Here is a 20,103-nt window from a genome sequence, read left to right on the forward strand (position 1 = left end):
TGAAGGAAGTCAAGCTGCAAAATTTTGGTTTAATTTCAATTTGAGTTCAGCTGTCAGTGAAGTTATTCCTTTGGTTCTGGTTCAGGCCAATAAAGGTTTTGTAACCTATTTGCCACACTTGGCTGGTTCCGTTTCATTACATGTGGGAATATTTTAATTCTATGAAATAGACTGGCATATGTGATTACACTGAGAGAAGCATAGACTGTAACTAGAGCTCAAGAAGGTATTGTCAGCTTGGGCAATGGAGGAAAAAATAATAGGTCAAATGGACTTTGCTGGGGAAATTATAGGAATGTGGAGGCACACATGAAAGTGTGGTGAGATTGCACAAGAGTTAATTGGGAAAGGGGGTTAGATATGGCCTGCCACCATTCTGGTGTTTTGCTTTTAGGCAGAGCAAGCATATCTGAATCTGGTGTTGAATAGAAGCACTGTAGTGCTGTTCAGGAGTGGGATGTTTTTGGAAGGGATAGGTAAAGGTAAAGGGACCCCTGACCATTAGGTCCAGTCATGACCGATTCTGGGGTTGCGGCGCTCATCTCGCTTTATTGGCTGAGGGAGCCAGTGTACAGCTTCCGGTTATGTGGCCAGCATGACTAAGCTGCTTCTGGCAAACGAGAGCAGCGCACGGAAACGCCGATTATCTTCCCGCTGGAGCGGTACCTATTTATCTACTTGCACTTTGACGTGCTTTCGAACTGCTAGGTTGGCAGGAGCAGGGACCAAGCAACGGGAGCTCACCCCATCATGGGGATTTGAACCGCCGCCCTTCTGATCAGCAAGTCCTAGGCTCTGTGGTTTAACCCACAGCGCCACCCACATCCCTCTTTGGAAGGGATAAGGAGGGATAAAACACAACTTTTCATTCCCATGCTCCTGAAGCCTTAACATACTTTGTTATGAAGTGCTAAAATGCACATGTTTACCCTGTCCTTTGACACTTGAGATATATATTTTAAAACACACTTGATTCTAATTCTGAAATAATTATTTCTAATATTGTATTTTAAAAATTTTGTAACCTGCCTTGAGAGCTGAGGGTGATGGGTAGGTAAGAAACTACAGTCATACCTCAGGTTGAATATGCTTCATGTTGAGCGCATTTGAGTTGCGGTCCGCAGCAACCTGGAAGTAACGGAATGCATTACTTCCGGGTTTTGCCACTCGCGCATGCGCAGACGCTCAAAATGATGTCACGTGCATGCGCAGACGCAGCGAAAAGCAACGCATGTGTGCACAGAGGTGCCGTTGCTAGTTACATTTGCTTCTGGATGCGAATGGGGCTCCAAAACGGATCCTGTTCGCATCCCGAGGTACCACTGTATATATTATGGGGTGAGGAGGTTTCTAGAGAGTGTGAAGGGAGAAAAACAAGTTTTTACATCTTCTGACAATTCTGCATATGATGCAGGGAGGAGAGGAGGTTTTTTAAAAAATGCATGAGAAGCACCCTACCAGTCCCCTCTAGGATACTATAAGCCAGGGGTGGAGATAACAGGCCAACTTTGACAAATAGGTGGGATTGCCCACCTGGTGCCACAATTGTGTTGGATGACCATTTTCGTTTGTCCATTTGTTTTGAACTCAGTTGTAAGCACTGACAATCTGCTGCATTAGTTTAACCTTCGGTTTGCTAGTAGAAACAAATTACTGTGTTGCAAAACGATGCATATCTAAAAAGTGTGTCACCAACATGAAAAATGGAAAGCTCTGCCTTAAACACTTAAATCAGGTGTGGGGAACCTTTGAACCCTCAGAGGTTGCTGAACTACGACTCCCATCGTCCCTGGCCTTGGCCATGCTCACTGATGGGAGTAGTAGTCAAGCCAGGCATTGGCAAACCTGGCCCCCAGATATTTTGGGACTATAATTCCCATCATCCCTAGCTAACAGGTCAAGGATGATGGGAATTGTATTCTCAAAACATCTAGAGGGCCAAGTTTGCCTGTGCCTGCAGTTAAGCAGTATCTGGAGGGCCAGAGGTTTCCTACATCTGCTCTAATGAAAGGAATGTACTTCTTTTTCTCCATCAAATATCAGAGGAAGCACTCCTATGCCCTTGTACTAAAAATATATTGGATACTATAGCTCAACTATATTACGCTGAGATACAGTCAGTGACAATGAAATTGGGTTAACTAACAAAAATGACATCCTTTGCATCTCAGCTTTTTTATATTTAAATGGTTGTAATTCAGGGCTTGGAGAACTTTTAATGCAGATCAAAGACGCAAACACCTCCTTTCTTGTAGTACTAGTGGATTGAAAATAACCTCATGTTCTGGAGGAAATTAACATACAGTGTTACAGCCCTGGCAAAACAAGCATATTTGGCATTTGTGGGAGGAGAAAGGATTTGCATCTGAAGTGCTTTAACTCCTAACATGCACTCATCAAGGTTATTTTTATTATGGGCGTGTTAGAGACAGGGCAAGCAGAGTGGGTTTTCAAAGCTGCTAGAGCAGATTTTGTTTGGCGTCGAGCAACCAAAATGTAGAAACGATAGCTATTAGTAACACAGTACAGCTGGGCTGAATCATTCTTTTTCCTCTCTAATGGCATGCGTAATTGCTCTAGGTTTTCAGGCGTCCTTCACCCGCACTTATTTAGATTAGTGACTGATGCATTTCCATGGAAACCTTAAATAAAAGAGGGAGAAAAATCCAATGGTACAGTGTGAAACTAGAGGGATATGGAGTCTATTGCTGAGCATACAACTTGTATAAAACAACTTGCTTTATGTTGATGTTTTGATCTCTGAAGGTCCTTGTCATATTCAGTATCAAGATGGATTTAAAAGTTTGAAGACGTTTTTCCTTCTTTCTAAAACAGCCTTTTTTTACTTGAAAGAATTCCTATATTCACAATAGGGCTGAAAAACTCAGTTCAAGTAACTTGAAACCTGGGAAATGTGGTTTTGTATGTTGATGGTGATGCAAATACACAACAAACGCAACTGAGATGGTTACATCTAGGTTAGAAATCATGGCTGAAAATTCAAGATTCAAGAAGAAAGTTCATTTTGGAGGTATTGTGTAACTTTGAAAAGTATAAGTGTATGTGTGTGTCTATGTGGTCTAAATGTGAAGAGGTGCTCTGAAAATTAGATGTAAAATTTCATAGTGATGTACACCTCTACTGTGTATGTTTCGTATATTATTGCATTCTAATGCCAACAGCCTTTAATTAATTTACTGTCAAGTAAGCATGTATAGGATTGGACTCATAGTTCTGTAACTATTTGGTATAATTGCTTCTAATCTAAAATAAAATTATAGAGTATTTTATAGGTTTAAAAATACAAAAAGGTGTGTTTTCTTTTTTAAAAAAACTGAGGGTTTTTAGGGTTTTGCACATTTACGTTTAAAATTTTTGATATCACAATTTTGGAAAGAACTGTTGATATGTTGTTTATGGCTAGTTATGACAATCTGTTTTGGAGTGAAACATAGTTATCTAGGACACGTTAATCAACTCAGAAGTATAGGCAAGTATTCATGTTTGGTTTGTCACTTTTGAATAGATCTCAGTTGTCACATGGACCATTTTCTCCCCACCCCCAACCAGTGCTTATATTATTCACGTGAACCAATTTTTCTTTGTCTGGTTTAACTTCAGAGTATTCTAGATTATAAAAGAGCAACAGTCTTACGATGTTTTTGGCTGATGAAAATCTAAAGAAAATAAATACAAAATGTGCTTGCATTTGTGACATAGTTCTATAACACTGGCAGGGTCTGAAAGTTGTTACTGAGTTTGAAGTTAACAAAAATTAGAAATCCTTTCATTGACAGCAATATATTGCACATCAGAATGTAGCTTCACAATCTTAGGAAACTACCATAATGACTGTTAAATATGTATTTATAACTAAGGATGCAATTCTATAGCACTTAACAGGCACTAAGCCTCAATGGAACTTAACTCTGAGTACATATAGGATTGCATTGTAAATATGCAGTAAACTTTACATTTAATATTCTTAATGGAAAAATTATTGAACACTAATCAGTTAAGTAGTAGCTATGTCATCATGTTAGCTATATAGTTACTTTAAAGATTGCTTCAGACATCCTTTTAGATTTTATACAAGGAATGCAGCTTTGTGGCAGAATTGCTAATGAATATTTTAATGTTAGCTTTCCTAAAACAAGTTGTTTGATTAGCGTATGATACATATGATACATTTTTACTATTTTCTTATACAGATCTTTACCGCTTCATGTTAAAGAGGCTTTTCATTTTGAAAAAACTGCTGTTCATTGTTTTTTATCCCCAATATTATGGCAAATTCTTGAATGCATAGGTGGCATTTTCATTGCCTCCTGCAGGCACTAGTGTCTCATGCTGTATCTTATTTTGAAAATAAGAGTTTAGAAGGTATTTTGACATGTAGTATAGATTGTAAGTTTGTGCTTGGAGTGGTGATGAGGGGGAGGAGCCAGTACATCTACTATTGTACTTTCTCTGATCCATGGCTTGAATATGCATTTCACAATAAATCATTTGAAGTGTTATAGATATGAGCCCCTTCCAATATTTCATATAACCAACCATATACAGTCAGTGTAGTAAAATAATGGATTCCTCCACTATTTTAAAGTATGATTAGTGGTAAAAATGAAATTTTGATTGTTGGCATCCTAATCAGACAGTAGCATTTATTGCAAATTAAGCAATGAGGAGGAAGATGTAAAATTAAAATTAAAATTACCTGGTCCATACTCTGTTTTATATCTAAATAACAACCCTTCCTTGTTCTTTGCCCCTTTTATTTGCTTTGTTTGTTTTTCTCACCAGAAGACAGGACTTGGGTATCTTGTCCACTTCAGCTGGACTGTTGTCAGTGGAATAATTAAAATGTTCACTTTGAGGCATGTTGGATTTGGAGATAACAGGATGCTATCAGCATGAATTGGCCATTCACTGTGAAAGTATGACAGTTAGTAGAGTCATGGATGATATGTAAAAAATGAATGGATAGTGGGAGTTAACCTTGAATCTGCAGGCGCCATTCATTTTCATATCTGATAGATGGCATTATTCTTTTGTATATCAACATAAAAGTTAAGTGCCATATTCAGGCACAGTTCAGTGTGCTGAAAATAAAATAAGAGATAGGTGTGTACCCTAAGGTTTATATATTGAGGTGCACCTCTGACCGACCCTTCTCAAGTATGAGCATTTTATTTGTAGAATAGTTTTTTTCTCTAAAGTAAGCAAAGTTTCATCTGGTTTTCCGCACCAAACTTTAGGGTGCTGAAAATTGTATTGTATGCAATAAATTGCTTCAGAAGCAGAGCTAATGTGAAAATTACCAGTCAAAATAGATGCCTTCTAATGCAAATTCTCTTCTCCACCTTCTTGGGAGAAATCCTGATAGGACAGAATTCTTCTAATTAGGTGGGGTTGAATGTTGTTATCCGTATGATATCCAGAATCATGTTCTCAGATGGACTGTGTGTGCTTGAGTCATATACTGCTTCCTTTGTGCATTGCTGCATGCGCACAGAGAATTGCTGGGTTTTCCAACATGTGAACTCACTCTGTGGTGGCATTTCATTGTGCTATTTCGTTACATAACTCATACTGAATGCTACAGCCAGCCATGGTTTCCAGCACAATGAAAGCAGGTGTGATTCCATCTACATGCATTCTACATGCAGTTTGTATATATTTTCCTACATTAAAGCATGAACTTGTGAAATTCTAAGAGGACCTAAAAATTCTCACTTAATGATCTTCTGCCTCTGGATTTCTTTTTTTTTTTTTAATTGTAAACTTTCTGTATATATAAATAAAAACATTTTAACAAAAAACACACCCTGAAATGCTAATCACACATTCTAAAACTGATTATCTATACTTGAAATACAATAAATAGTTGATTTCCAAGCCCACTATATAATGATATTGTCTTGGTGATGTTTGGGAAGTAGTTAAATGAACTGTAATAAGTTGTTTTCATTTTACATTGCCTGATTAATGTCAGCCTCTCAGATGTTAATGTGCACAGCAGTGATACATGCATTTTTATGGAACTATCAATTTAAACATGATTTAATGAGACAGACTAGATAATCTCCGATTATTTTAATCTCATAAATTTCATCTTGGTTTTCCCCAAAATTAAAACCTCTACAAACATTACAAATGGTAAAAATCACCTTTATCTCTTGCGTAACACTAGTGTCTGCCATGATTAATTTTGTAGTTCTGCTGCCATTTCAAATAAGGTAAATGCCATTGTATCACTATCATGTCAGCGGTTTCGGATATTGAGGATTATTATAAATTGGCAAAAGTTTCAAGAATACAAAATTCCATACCTTATTTGTTTTTTCTATTTGCAAACTTCTGTTCCATTTGGCCACATAACATTCATACTGCTCCATATGAAAGTTAAACTGAATGGAATATATTTTAGAGAATGGTTAAGATCCAATATGTTGTGATCAAGCAGCTGTATGCACAATAGGACTTCTTCCCCTCCTGCAGCCCCCTGTGTCTTTCCCAGAGGGTTAAGGGACCCTCTGGAGCAGACTATGACGGCACAAGGAGGGCTGTCGCAGTGGGGAGAGAAGTCCTGTTGCATAAATACCATTCTGCAAATGGGTAGGCATCACTGGAAGTTGTCCAATGCATTTTGCTTTCCATGGAAACTAATTTTTCAGACTGTTTTTTTCTTTTAATGTTTTATGTCATTTTCTGCAGTAGCAAGTGTAATCTAATTTTAATATATTAATATAATTATGGTTTTAATCTGTGGATATTAAAAGACCCCTTTACTTAAGGCAACCAGTAAAAGAAAATACCGTATTTTTCGTTCTGTAGGATGCACTTTTTCCCCTCCAAAAATTAAGGGGAAATGTGTGTGCGTCCTATGGGGCAAATTCAGGCTCCTTGACTTCAGCGATAGCAACACGAAGCCTCCAAAGCACAGAGGGAGCGCTCCCTCTGCGCTCCGGAGGCTACGTGTTCCTTTCGCTGAAGCCTGGAGAGCGAGAGGGGTTGGTTCGCACCGACCCCTCTCACTCTCCAGGTTTCAGGGATAGCTGCCTGAAGCCTTTGGAGTGCAGCGGGACCTCGCGCTATGCTCCAAAGGCTTCGGGTTCCTTTTGCTGAAGCCGGGAGAGCAATACTCTCCTGGCTTCAGCAGAGAGGGAGAGCTGCGCAGCGCCCCTTCAGCGAAGCGGGAGGAGAAATGGAAGGGGCTCCGTTTCTCCTGCCGCTTCGCTGAAGGGGCACTGAGCAGAGAGGGGGAGATTTTTTTTTTCTTGTTCTTCCCCTCTAAAACAAGGTGCGTCCCATGGTCAGGTGCGTCCTATAGAGCAAAAAATACGGGTAATTGTAAAAAAATACATTATTATAAGTCTCAAAATTCTACAGCTTATAAAATGCCACCTGACATATATGATCTACCTGATAAGGTAACAAATGCACCAAATTTCAAAGTGATTGTATAAAAATCGCCACAGGTACAAAATGGTGAAAACTGACACATTGACCTCTTCTCCCTAGTTTTTTTTTTTAATAGGCGTATCATTTTGCTTTTCCATTTTATTGAAATCGATCGATGTATTTCATTCAGGCTTGTCAATGAAGGCACACTTTCTCTGGTTTGGCAAAATTTTGAGCAAAAATTCAAAAGTTATTAAGGTTTACTTGCCCCATTAAAGCTATGGGAACAACTGGTGGCAAAGGTATACAGTGCATGCTCAGCAAAGACATTATTGGGTTATCCCAAAGCTCCAAGTGTTTTGTTCTGTATTCTGGATCTCCTGCTTCTCCTTCTCTCTCTCAAAATAAAAAAACACCTTAAGCTTTTTATTTAAAATATTAAAGGTAAAGGTAAAGGTACCCCTGCCCGTACGGGCCAGTCTTGACAGACTCTGGGGTTGTGCGCCCATCTCACTTAAGAGGCCAGGGGCCAGCGCTGTCCGGAGACACTTCCGGGTCACGTGGCCAGCGTGACATCGCTGCTCTGGCCAGAGCCAGAGCCAGAGCCAGAGCCGCACACGGAAACGCCGTTTACCTTCCCGCTGGTAAGCGGTCCCTATTTATCTACTTGCACCCGGAGGTGCTTTCGAACTGCTAGGTTGGCAGGCGCTGGGACCGAGCAGCGGGAGCGCACCCCGCCGCAGGGATTCGAACCGCCGACCTTTTGATCGGCAAGCCCTAGGCGCTGAGGCTTTAACCCACAGCGCCACCTGCGTCCCCCTATTTAAAATATTAGCTTTCCTTAAAAGGTGGCTGGACACATAGTAAAGCAATGCCAGTGAAACCCTGACTCCCGCCTTTCCCTTGGGACTTATGCAATAGTCACATGGCAAGCGGAGGGGACGGTTGTGTCACAGAATGACCGAGGGCAAATGAACTCATGTTAGATGTTAGAAAACACATTTTAGTTTTGATATGTATGAAAACAGCAGTTTCCCCCAATTGTTTGTGGGTAGGGTAGGGAGTCCAATTCACATACAGTGTCCTGTCCCGGAAAATACTCTTGGCACCTTATAGATCAGATTTAGCTCTGACAGCAAGCAGCAGAATTTGTGTTTTCTTTTAATACTTCTTTTTTATTTTCAAATTGATATGTATAGATGCTACCATTTGCATCTATACATACCAATCAGCATATGCAAATGAGCTAGTGCTCCTCAGATTGATGTTGAAGTGATAATGCTTCCACTACGCCGGTATTTGCAGAAGGAACGACTGAGTGAGTGGATGGGATGTGTAATGCATATTCCTTTAATTACAGATGTGACGGTGTTGTGCGGTAGAAAACATAAAATGAGCCTGTTGGATCAGGCTAATGGCCCATCTAATCCAGCAGCTTGTTCTCACTGTGGTCCACCAAATGCCTGCGGGAAGCTTGCAAGCGGGACCCAAGCAGAGAGCAATCACTCCTCTCTCCTGCAGTTTCCGGCAATGGATATGCGGCCTAGGACCCACGTACCTATGGGACCGCCTCTCCGGATATGCCCCACGGAGGACCTTAAGGTCCACAAATGACAACATTTTGGAGGTCCCAAGCCCCAAGGTCGTTAGATTGGTCTCAACTAGGGCCAGGGCCTTTTCAGCACTGGCCTCAACTTGGTGGAACACTCTGTCACAAGAGGGCCCTACGGGACTTGACATCTTTCCGCAAGGCCTGCAAGACAGAGCTGTTCTGCCTGGCCTTTGGTTTGGACTCAGTCTGACCCTTATGTTTCCCTCCCCTTATAGTTTTGATCTATGAGCTACTTTTAAAATCAGGCTGCATTTTAAATTGCATTTTAACCTGTATTTTACATTGTCCCCTGCCCCCCCCCCCCATTATGTTTTTACTGTAATTTTACTGGTGTTAGCTGCTCTGAGCCCAGCTCTGACCGGGGAGGGTGGGGTATAAATAAAATATTATTATTATTATTTACAGAATGGTCCTGGTGAGGGGCAGATGGGACAGGCAGTCCAAACAGGTACCTAAATGAAATTGATGGTTATAAACTGTGCATTCTGATGTAGAAAGGGCAGTGAGATCTTCAAGCCACCAGGAGAGAGATGGTGGATGTTTGTCCTTCCACCCTTGCAGTATACGTCTCTTAGCCAGCAGAAGGACTTACATAACCCTCTGTTGTTGCTAATATAATAAGTCGTACTGTTAATGCCAGTTTACTAGGGCTTTGTGTCGTTGCTTTCATACTTTGCTGCTACCATAGGTAAAGGTAAAGGGACCCCTGACCATTAGGTCCAGTCGTGGCCGACTCCGGGGCTGCGGCGCTCATCTCGCTTTATTGGCCGAGGGAACCGGCGTACAGCTTCCGGGTCATGTGGCCAGCATGACTAAGCCGCTTCTGGCGAATCAGAGCACGCCACGGAAACGCCGTTTACCTTCCTGCCGGAGCGGTACCTATTTATCTACTTGCACTTTGACGTGCTTTCAAACTGCTAGGTTGGCAGGAGCAGGGACCGAGCAACGGGAGCTCACCCCGTCATGGGGGTTCGAATCGCCGACCTTCTGATTGGCAAGTCCTAGGCTCTGTGGTTTAACCTACAGTGCCACCCGTGTCCCTTTGCTACCATAGGAACTATTATTTATTAGCTGTTTTTGTTACATTTGCAAATAAAAAAATAAACCTTTATGTATTAATATATTTTAAAGCATAGTTTGTAGTTAGTTTGTAGTGATACATACATACATGTACTGTATGCATGTATGCATGTAAAAGCTGCATTTTAAAATTCAAATCTAAAGGCAGCACTCTCCTCCTTCCCAACAACCAAATGAGGACTAAGCATGTCCAGTAGCCACAGAAAGTTTAAAGCGGTGGGAGTATGTTAACCCACCAGTTGTGCATTACATTTGGCACCCCATAATCCTCTTTCCCACTCAATGGAAATACATCTATTTTATTTTTAGCTCACAGTTTCTTGTTCAAAAATATTCTATAAATCATATTCTGCTGTTACACAGTTTCTTCTCAAGTACTTGTTTGTGTGATATCCTGATATGAGGGGTTATGCAGAGTGCTATATACATGCTAACTGGGAGATGAGAAGTCTTTTATTCCAAAATGTGTACAATACAGAAGTAACCAAGTGTGCCTGTGCCATAGTATATCCACTGAATTCAATTAAAACACAAAACGTCCTCCTCACCTTTGGCAATCTTATTATTCTGCTTCCTGCTGCAGAAATATATAAAGTGTATGTAGCATTCTTCCACTAAACTTTGCCCGCAACTCTGGCAACACTGACAACATATCCAATCAAAGATCAGCCCACAGTAGTTTCCTTGGTGACTAGCATCCAGCTGTTGAAATGGACTGCAGTGCAAACGCTAGAAAGGGAAAAAGCAAATAAGAAAACAAACCCCTCCCCAACTCTCCTTATTTTCTCAAGTAAATTACTTCAAGACAATCTACAGATATCAATGTTAGTGGTAGACTTGGGTGTCAATTGCTATGCTTAATATTTTTTATAAATATTCCATCTCAGAAATTGCTCATTGAACTATTCCAACTTTTGGGTTAACAAGAGTTCAAAATTTAAGAACAGGAGCAAATACAGCAGTACATTTTTAGCTATATAGTTAAGGTATCTTTTGAAGATGTAAATCTGGTTTCTTTTCAAGTTGAAAATATGTTTTCCCTAAAGGAATGGCATGCTCTTGTCTGTGTTTTAAGAGCAGTATTCTAGATGTCAATAGGTTAATACGACTGTGTTTGAGAATTTATTAGGGTGGTGCTTACTGTATTGGTAAGATGTTTAGCCAGCAACATACTATTGTAAATTACTCATTATTCACAATAATTTCTCTGAAATCTGCTTATGTTGGAACAAGGAACAGCAGAATGTTGTGTACTTGCTATAAGAGTAGAAAACAGAGAGGGGGTGGTGGAATTTGTGAATCACATTGTGGGTCAGCTGCTTAACACATGTGACATCAGACTGGATAAATTGGAGTGAGGTGGGGGTGGGGAAAGGATTATGGTAATGTAATTACATGTCTGACATCAATTTTTTAAAAAACCTACTAGGCTGACAATTCCACAATCTGGCTCAATTTCCCCAGACTCCTGGAAGACAATGGAAATGGGACGATCCAGGATTTTAGTGTAGCTATAATTAAACAACAGCATGCTCTTTCCCTCTACCAAAAAATCCAGACAAACTGAAACTCACAAAATGTAGGAGCAGATGGGGGTGGGCAGGAAGGGGAGACGAAGTTTCATTGTGCAGGCGGAAGTCCTTACATTACACAAATGGGAAAACTATATTGGATATATCCCAAAGACAGGAGTTCATGCTTTTTCTAATTTTGGTTTTATTTCCTGTAAAGATGTGGTTCTTGTTTTGTTTTGTTTTGACTCTTTGAGTACTTTTAAAAATGTGATTGTACTTGTGCTGGTTGAGAAGTTTATTAACCCTTTTCCATTGAGGCATTTTTGCTAACAGGCTTTTGGAGTCAGTTATCTGAACAAATGCCCCAGATTACTCGTCAGTATAGATTATCAACCTCCACTTTAGTGATTCTAAATACCTGGTATGGTCAAAATGTAAAATGCAAGAATAAATAATTAACTGCTAATCTGCTGATGACAAGAGCGCCACACACTTTTGGAAGTACTTAGAAGAAACCAAGGCAGGAGTTTGGAATGGGGAAAAAAAGCATGGCTACCAGTTATCTCAGAAACGCTAACCCAAAAAGTCCATTTTAACAGAGAACTGACAAAAAAGAGCACATTTTATCCAGTTTTGTTTAATTTTATTAAATACGTAAATGAGAGAACGGTGGCCCCAAATACACCAGCGAGATACGCAAGCTTGCGGAATTCTTCACATGAGGGAGACTTGATATCTGAATTCAGTGAAATGGTATCTCTGGAACTCTATCCTGCATCTTCATGCTCCTGTGAAAAGAGACGGAATAATTAGAAGAGGCAATGATCATTGTTTAATTTTTCTTTGACTTAACTGTGTTGCGATTTTTGAGTTTCTCCTATGTCTTTGTCATGGTTTTTTAACGCTGCCCTTTTCCAAAACCCTTAATAAGAAATTATATTTAAAACTATCACACAGCTTCTGAAGTTGCTTTCCATTTTAAGAGAGTTCCCTTATTTCTGTCCCTCCCCCCCTTCATTATCTCTTTGCATCTCCATTTAATGAGGGAGATTGGAAGTACTATGTATTATGAGTCCAAGAGCTATGTACTATTGTCTCATCCTTTTGATTTTGTGTGTTGCTGCCCCCCCCCCCACCGCTAGTAATATACAGTGTCCTGCAAATGCATTTAAAGGAAGTTTGAAATTAACACTGTGGAATGCTTGCTTTATACATGTTAGGTAGCTGAGCAGTACTGCTTCTAACTACATGTTGCGATTGCTCCCACCCACTTTCAGTACGATAATAGAAGGGTGAGATCATACCTTAGAAATTACTTTGCTGCTGCAACCGATTCCTCCAAAGAGTCAAATAATAATTTTAGAGTTTACAGGTTTTGTCAGAGTGAATACGGTGAGTGAGTGGGATTTCACCTTATAGACTGGCCATTATGTGACTCCACACTTTAAAACAAGTGATGGCAAACTCCGCTGGACTCAGCTGAGAATTAGCCTGATACTTATGAGCTTTCTTCAAGAGCTTTCAGGAAAAAAGCTTGCCTCCTCTGGGAGATCTCTCCTCACTCATATTGTTGGCACGTGTACCGGCATGTGATGTGCATAACCATGTTGCCTTATCACTTTCACACAGCTCCTAAAACTTCCTTCCATTATTTTATTTTTTGCGGGGGAGGGCATGGACTCTAATCTGAACTCACACATAGCTGTGCAAAAGCCTTCAAAGCTGCATTTTAAAGCTATCCCCAAAGGACAGGGAAGCTCCTGAGCAAAGGAATTGTGCCTTCCCAAACTAAGGTAACACTTGGACTCAGACATACAGTTCTGTAAATCCTCCACCTAGTCCATAAGAGGCCATACCTCTGCTTTAAGGAGTCGTATGGGATGAGGGAATGCTAAAGTGGACCCCCTTTGTACAACAAGCTCTGTTGAGCCTTAAAACCAACCTTTGGGCTTTTGCCTTGACTGTGGTGAATGTTCAGGCCACACAGAAGTTGTGAGTAGTGCACTCTAGTTTGGGTCAGAAATTCAAGGATATTTTACAATAATGCTCCCTTTTATGTGTCTCTCAGACATGAATTAATTTACTGCATATTTAATTTTTAAGTATGATTTGGAATTTCTTTTTATACATTTCTGTATAAATATTTATAAAAACAAGTAAGTGTAGTATTTGTAGGAGCCTAAATTAATAAAAGTAAATATTGGGACAACAACACTGATAAAAGACAGCAGTCTCTCCCTCCAGTCCCTACCCCCATAAAAAGAAAAAAGTTTAATGGTAATTTATGAAACAAGAGAGCACGTGATTATTTCTCTTGACAACTGAAAGTTTTAATTAAGTATATTCTGTCTTCATTTTGAACAGAAACTCGAGCAGACAGAACAAAGAAATTGTTTAGACACTATACTGTTGGATCATATGACAGCTTTGATGCTTCAAGGTAAGAGATTGCATTTTTTTTCATACTTGAAATATTTTGTAAGTGTTGGCTTGGTGTTCTGAGTTCAAAAAGGTGTGAGCACCCTCAACTTCCCTTCTGTCTCAAAGCTATTTTTGTTCTATCATGCCTTTCACTAGAACAGAGAGCAGCCAAACACCTTTTGAAAGAAAACAAAGATTTATCCCAGTATGTACTCTAAATTGTCTTGTTTGGTTGAACCAAGGCACTTGCGTTATCAAGGCACTATCTTCCCTCACCAGGGCACTAATGGCTTGAGGCCTTGTGGGGCACACTATTGTCATTTCTAGTTGTAAGGTCTGGGGGATCATCTTTGGGTGGTCTCTTACTCATGACTGTTGGATGTTTAAGAAAGTTGCTCCTCTGTAGGAATCCATATGACGAACAAAAATACAGGCCCTACAGTTCTACTCCCATTGTTTCGCTTTTCATCTCAAGATGCTTCCTTTTTTTGTTTTTTCTCTTCTGTCAGTTCCCCTTTTTGGATTTGCATCCTAATGCCAATTGAAATAATTCCATTTCTGTATAGCAGGGTATGCTTCTTTTACTGGCATTCTATCAATCTTAGCCTAAGAGCCCCCACTGATTAGTCCCTATTACTTCACATGTGTATTTTTGGGTTGCAGCAACCACATAATAACAGAAGCAAGAGAAGGTGCTTCAGAGTCTGCAACTTGAGTGACATACATGTAGTTGAGTAAATTAAATTGAAATTAATAGTGATTTTTCAACAAAATGTAATTCAGCTGAAGTTGTTACTATATGTATTTAGTTGGAGCACAGGACATGCATGTGGCTTATTGCATAATGCAGGTGGGCTGAACAAAGCATTTCTTGTCACATTTTCCTTCAGTGGGTTTTTATTGTACTATAATTTTAGATTTCTTTGATTTCCCCCCCCCCAAAAAAAAGTTGCAGTATACAGTCGTACCTTGAAAGCTGAACAAAATCCATTCTGGAAGTCTGTTTGACTTCCAAAATGTTCGGAAACCAAGGTGCAGCTTCCGATTTGTTCCCGATTGCGCAGACATGCCAGAAATAATAGCGGAAGCTGCATTGGATGTTTGGCTTCCAAAAAAAGTTTGAAAACCGGAACACTCACTTCCAGTTTTCGATCGTTCGGGAGCCGGAACGTTCGACTCCCAAGGCGTTCAGGGGCCGAGGTATGACTGTACACACATTTTTATAAATAAATATATTAACAGCAACATTTTCACATAGAAGCAAACACTTTAAGACAGTGTTTTCAAAAGCAGACTGTGAAGGCTTTCATGAAACTGGGACTGTGGGCAACTCTGGCAAAGAATAGCAACAAATACATACACATGGAAACATTTTGAATTGGCTAACACCAGCTTAGAAGGAGTCGTTGTGTGGAAACTCCTCAAGGCTATTAGCTGACTGCATTGGGGGGTGCAAACGGAACAAAATATTATGCATTATGAAAGGAATGTAAAACAATACAAATGCTGCTGGGTGTCTAGATATACTAAGTGTTTGATCATGTCATTGCATGTAATTTTGGCCACCTCCCATCTAGGAAGAAAGACAACAGAAATGGAAAAAATATGCTGAGGAAAAGAGGCAGAAATGTTCAAATATATTGAAAGCCAAGGAAAAGCTTGTCAGGGTAAAATTTCCTATCTTAGAGAAGAGCTCCAGATGTCAAAACTAATACAGGCAGCTTTTGCATAATATAATGTTTTCAACAACTTGGATTCTTGTAAGACAATGGCAGGTTTACGCCTCATTGTTACCATTTGTAGTAACAAATCCCTGGGAGCTAGTTATAATTTGCTGCTACCTGGAACTGTTAACTGTGTATTGGAGGGACAGTTTGCACCTATAGTATTCCCTCAGATATTTCCAAGCATCACTAAGTTATTACAATCACTGTTTTGAGCTATCAAAACTGCACTATAAAGATCTGGTAATAATAGAAATTTCATGCTGAGCAAATGTGCAGTGTCTGGATTTCAGCCAGTTTATTCACGTACCAATCACCTCATCTGTGGTGCTTCTTAATGTTTGAAAAGAGATACACGTTACAATCTGTGATAGTTCTGTGTGACTACTTGAGCAGTCAGTTTACCAGCCCCAAAGTGGTGAACTTTTATGTGTGGCAAAACAAGTTACCTAGGGGAGTTTCCTAATTGACAATTTTAGCCTTCGGAAGGGGGACTAGTGGGGTGATGTTGTTCACAGGCTGTTGGCTTCACCCAAATTTGCTCTCTGACTAGTAGCTGTTGCCTAAAAAGAGCACACAATTCTGCATTTCATGTGATTTCTTCAAAAATGCACTTGGTGTGCAAACAAAATGTGACACAGGAAGTTGGGAAGCCAATGTTATAAGGCTTTGTTGTTAATTGTCTAGAATCTTGGGGAATAAATTGTACTATATTTGTATTTGAACCCGAGGACCTGTGAATAAGTCATACAGTTTTCTGCTCTTGTTTCCTTAGAGAGATTGTCTCATGTTTCTTTCTAAGTCTTGTCCCTTTTTTTCTTGCATATTATGTTTCTCTTTCCACAGCCTGTTTTGGATAGTACTTTTGCACATTTTAAAATTAAGGCAATTGAAAAATTGTACAATTGGTATTCCAATGACTGCAGAGAATTGTACAGCCACTGCTGTTTTTTATATGATGAGATAATTTAGGGCCTGGTGGAGTGTAGAAGCTGTCAGTTCTTTGAAACTAAGTTGGGACGAAGTGTTTTAGTACTGTTCTATTGTTGGACTGTATGGAGACCCTGCTCAGTTATAAGGGTAATGCAAAACACTTTCTTCGAGAGAGGCCTGATGCCCAAGAGAGGTGCAATGCTCAGAACTAGGGTGCTATACAGTTCTGCTATTGACAGCTTGGTAAAGGATTTCAATGGTTTCTGCTGTTTTTCTTTGGCCAGAAGGGGGCAGAGAAAGGACAGTGTATCTTGTGACATGATTGGAGTGGATTGCTAGGACAGGAAGGTGGGAAGCATGTAGGGAATTGTACTCACATTTGCCACTGGTGTCATCTTAGGTTGTGTTCACACTCCCAATTACTATGGATTCACTGCATTTCCAGTGCTGGGGTTTTATGCAGTGTTTACACAACGTTTTCCAAAATGCATATGTACCTTGCACTTGGTTATAAAATACTACGGTGTGATGCGTTGTTTCTCAAACCAGCTTCACACTGATTGGAGTTCTTAAGCCGTTCCTAATTTGTCTCTAGCCAAGGTGTTTGCATAGGGTAAAAACATCTCCATCTCATCAACAACACCTGGTGTGTACACAACCAGAAACCTTTTGAAGCTGATGTGAACATCACTTTGTATCATCTTTGTCATTAAATTGTGTCAAAGTGGTGGGGTGTGTGTGTGTGTGATGCTTTTGTAACACTGTGGTTGACTGGTTGGGTGGGTGACAAAAGATTGGGGGGGAAATGAGTGTGCTACACACCATTTCCAAATGCAGTTCAAAAATGAGTAATGATGAGCTGGCCTGTCTGTAAGTCAAACCACCCCTTACATGTAATCAAGATTCCAGCCATCCTTTTTCCATATTACCTGGTGGTTTATACAAAAACCAAATTAGATATTGACAAATAGCAGTTTCTCCTGCCTGGTTAGAAACTACTTTCTCTGAAGTAGATTCTCATTCAGCAGAGAGTGAATGGTGGTGGGTCCAATCATACCTTTGCTACAAAATTTGGAATTTCACAGCTTTCACTAATTTACCATTTGTACACACCTCATCATTTGGCAGTCCTCTGAGCATGCATATTACTGTAATGAAGAATATTACTGTAATGAAGCATTCTCACTTATGCTTGGATGAGTCTCAGCCTGGGGTACCTGAGTATGTGGACAGGAAGATGTGACTTGTTCATCCTGAAGACAATCTAGGTGAATGTCTAACTGAATCCATTTCCAGTCAGTGTCGCCAAGTGCCTCCTTCGAATCTGTGATTTTCACCCTATCCCAAAGTTTGGTATATCATACTTGTTGGATGTGAAGCTGGGACTTAACACTTCCACCTGGCTCTGTGCCCTGTCTCTCATGATATTTGTGCTATTTTTAGCAAAGGCAGTTGCTAGGGGATGGGAAGAAAAGAGGGGAACCTGGGTTTTTGTACTTTTTATATGTGAATATATAAGCTTGTGTACTTTCACACAAACATTACTTTTCAAAAGTGGGGGTCAAAATATAGGCTTAGCTACTATCACTATTACAGTACTGGTATATACAGTGTTTAGAAACTGAGATATGAAAGCTAGGAGCTAAAAGGCACCTTAAACCTACGGTATAGGTGCAACAACAGAATGTCTAGGAGTGTTTTTTATAACAAGAATACAAAGCTGAAAACGAATGAACTGCAGCTAAAATATGTTAATTTTTCACATGGTCTAGTCCTTCCCCTGCCCACCCCCCTGATATTCTTAAGAGGGTCTCTTCTCTAGTTTTCAGAGAGTAGCTGGAAGTGGGGAGGCAGAAAAAGGTCCTCCTTTCCTTCCACTCTGCAGTTTTAATCTGAAATCTTAGGCTCAGAAACTGTTCACGCTAATGAAATCCCCTGTCGCAAAATGCGCCTAGAACAATGGGAGTTTCGAACACTGATGGTGTGTGTGTGTGTGTAATTACTACTACTGCCTTTTGTGATTGGACAACTGCTTTTGGATCTGCTAACTGCATTGTTATAAAATGCTACCTGAATGCTTACAATACAACATTATAGGGATATGCCTGTAGAGAGAACTGGTGCTATTTAAATATGGCTTAAAATCTGTTCTCCGTATCTCTTTATGCTCCTTTTTCTAGATTTGCTATTTTATCTGAATTTTCACACTCTTGCTTTTCTTTATATTTTGTGAGATAATATATGCTCAATTATAATCAGTTGTATTATATGTGATGATCATTTTCTTCAAAGAAAGGATCACCAGTTCATTTCTGTGAACTCGGTTAGAACGCCAGGCTCTAGGACCATTTCCAATGGTTCATAATAAAGTGGCAGTGTAAATCTGGTAATAATGGATATAAATTTGATGAGAGAATTTTCCAATTACAACTCTTATCACTTTGATGGCATGCTTTTACACTCCTGTGCCTGCTTTCAGGAAGTCTAATATGTTCTAGTTTATATCTAGGATAGTCAATCAAGGGACTGGAATTCAGTTCTGACCAGTGCTTCTTTGGATAGGAGATGAGTCAATCAGCACCTAAAGAGACAGTGATTGCACCTCAAGAAACTATCCTTGTGAAGACAAGCAGGTTATAGGCTGGTTTATAATAACCTATTTTGGACAGAAGCTTATTGAGCCCATGTTTGTGGAGCAGTTTCAGCTTTTCCTGAAGTAGAAATCCAGTCAAAAATATTTTACTCATTTAAGACATCTTCCTTTAACTACAAGAAGATAAAATAGGCCAAAAAATTTCACTGGCTATTCTTCAGCTGTGCTGTCCTAAAGCAAGTGAACTTCATAAGCAAACTTGATTCTGTTGACATTCGTAATCATAGGATCATGTGGTTTGGCTGCATAAGTGTCAATGTATGTATTTGGTTTTTTTTTTAAAAAAAAAAAACCCATGGCAGTGTATTTTCTTCTAAAATCAGCATTGAGGGGACCACAATAACCTCCTCCATCCAGGAAGGAATTTATTAGTATTAGTATTATGATTATGATTATGATTATGATTATTACTAATACCCCTCCGATCTGGCTGGGTTTCCCCAACCATGCTGGGCAGCTTATATTACATATAAAAACATAGTGAAACGTCAAACATTAAAAACTTCATGATACAGGGCTGTCTTCAGATGTCTTCTAAAAGTTACGTACCGTAGTTCTTTATCTCCTTGATATCTGATGGGAGGGCGTTCCACAGTGCGGGCACCACTGCCGAGAAGGCCCTCTGCTTGGTTCCCTGTAACTTCGCTTCACTTAGTGAGGGAACTGCCAGAAGACTCTTGGAGGAGGACCTCAGAGTCCGGGCTGAGCGATGGGGGTGGAGATGCTCCTTCAGGTATACTGAGCCAAGACTATTTTGGGCTT

At 39.9% G+C, this 20,103-nt stretch overlaps 1 protein-coding gene across 6 annotated transcripts in view; it reads left to right on the forward strand.

Annotated features, from left to right (window-relative positions):
• Window positions 1–20,103, forward strand: part of SHANK2 (SH3 and multiple ankyrin repeat domains 2) — a 339,924-nt gene that overhangs the window by 168,625 nt on the left and 151,196 nt on the right. For all 6 annotated transcript variants that reach the window (XM_079980803.1, XM_079980801.1, XM_079980798.1 and 3 more), the window contains one exon: window positions 13,975–14,050. In XM_079980803.1, coding sequence (XP_079836929.1) covers window positions 13,975–14,050 — 76 coding nt within the window. The remainder of the gene's footprint in view (window positions 1–13,974; window positions 14,051–20,103) is intronic.

Source organism: Podarcis cretensis (assembly GCF_951804945.1).
Source record: "Podarcis cretensis genome assembly, chromosome: 1".
NCBI classification, from domain to species: Eukaryota; Metazoa; Chordata; class Lepidosauria; order Squamata; family Lacertidae; genus Podarcis; species Podarcis cretensis.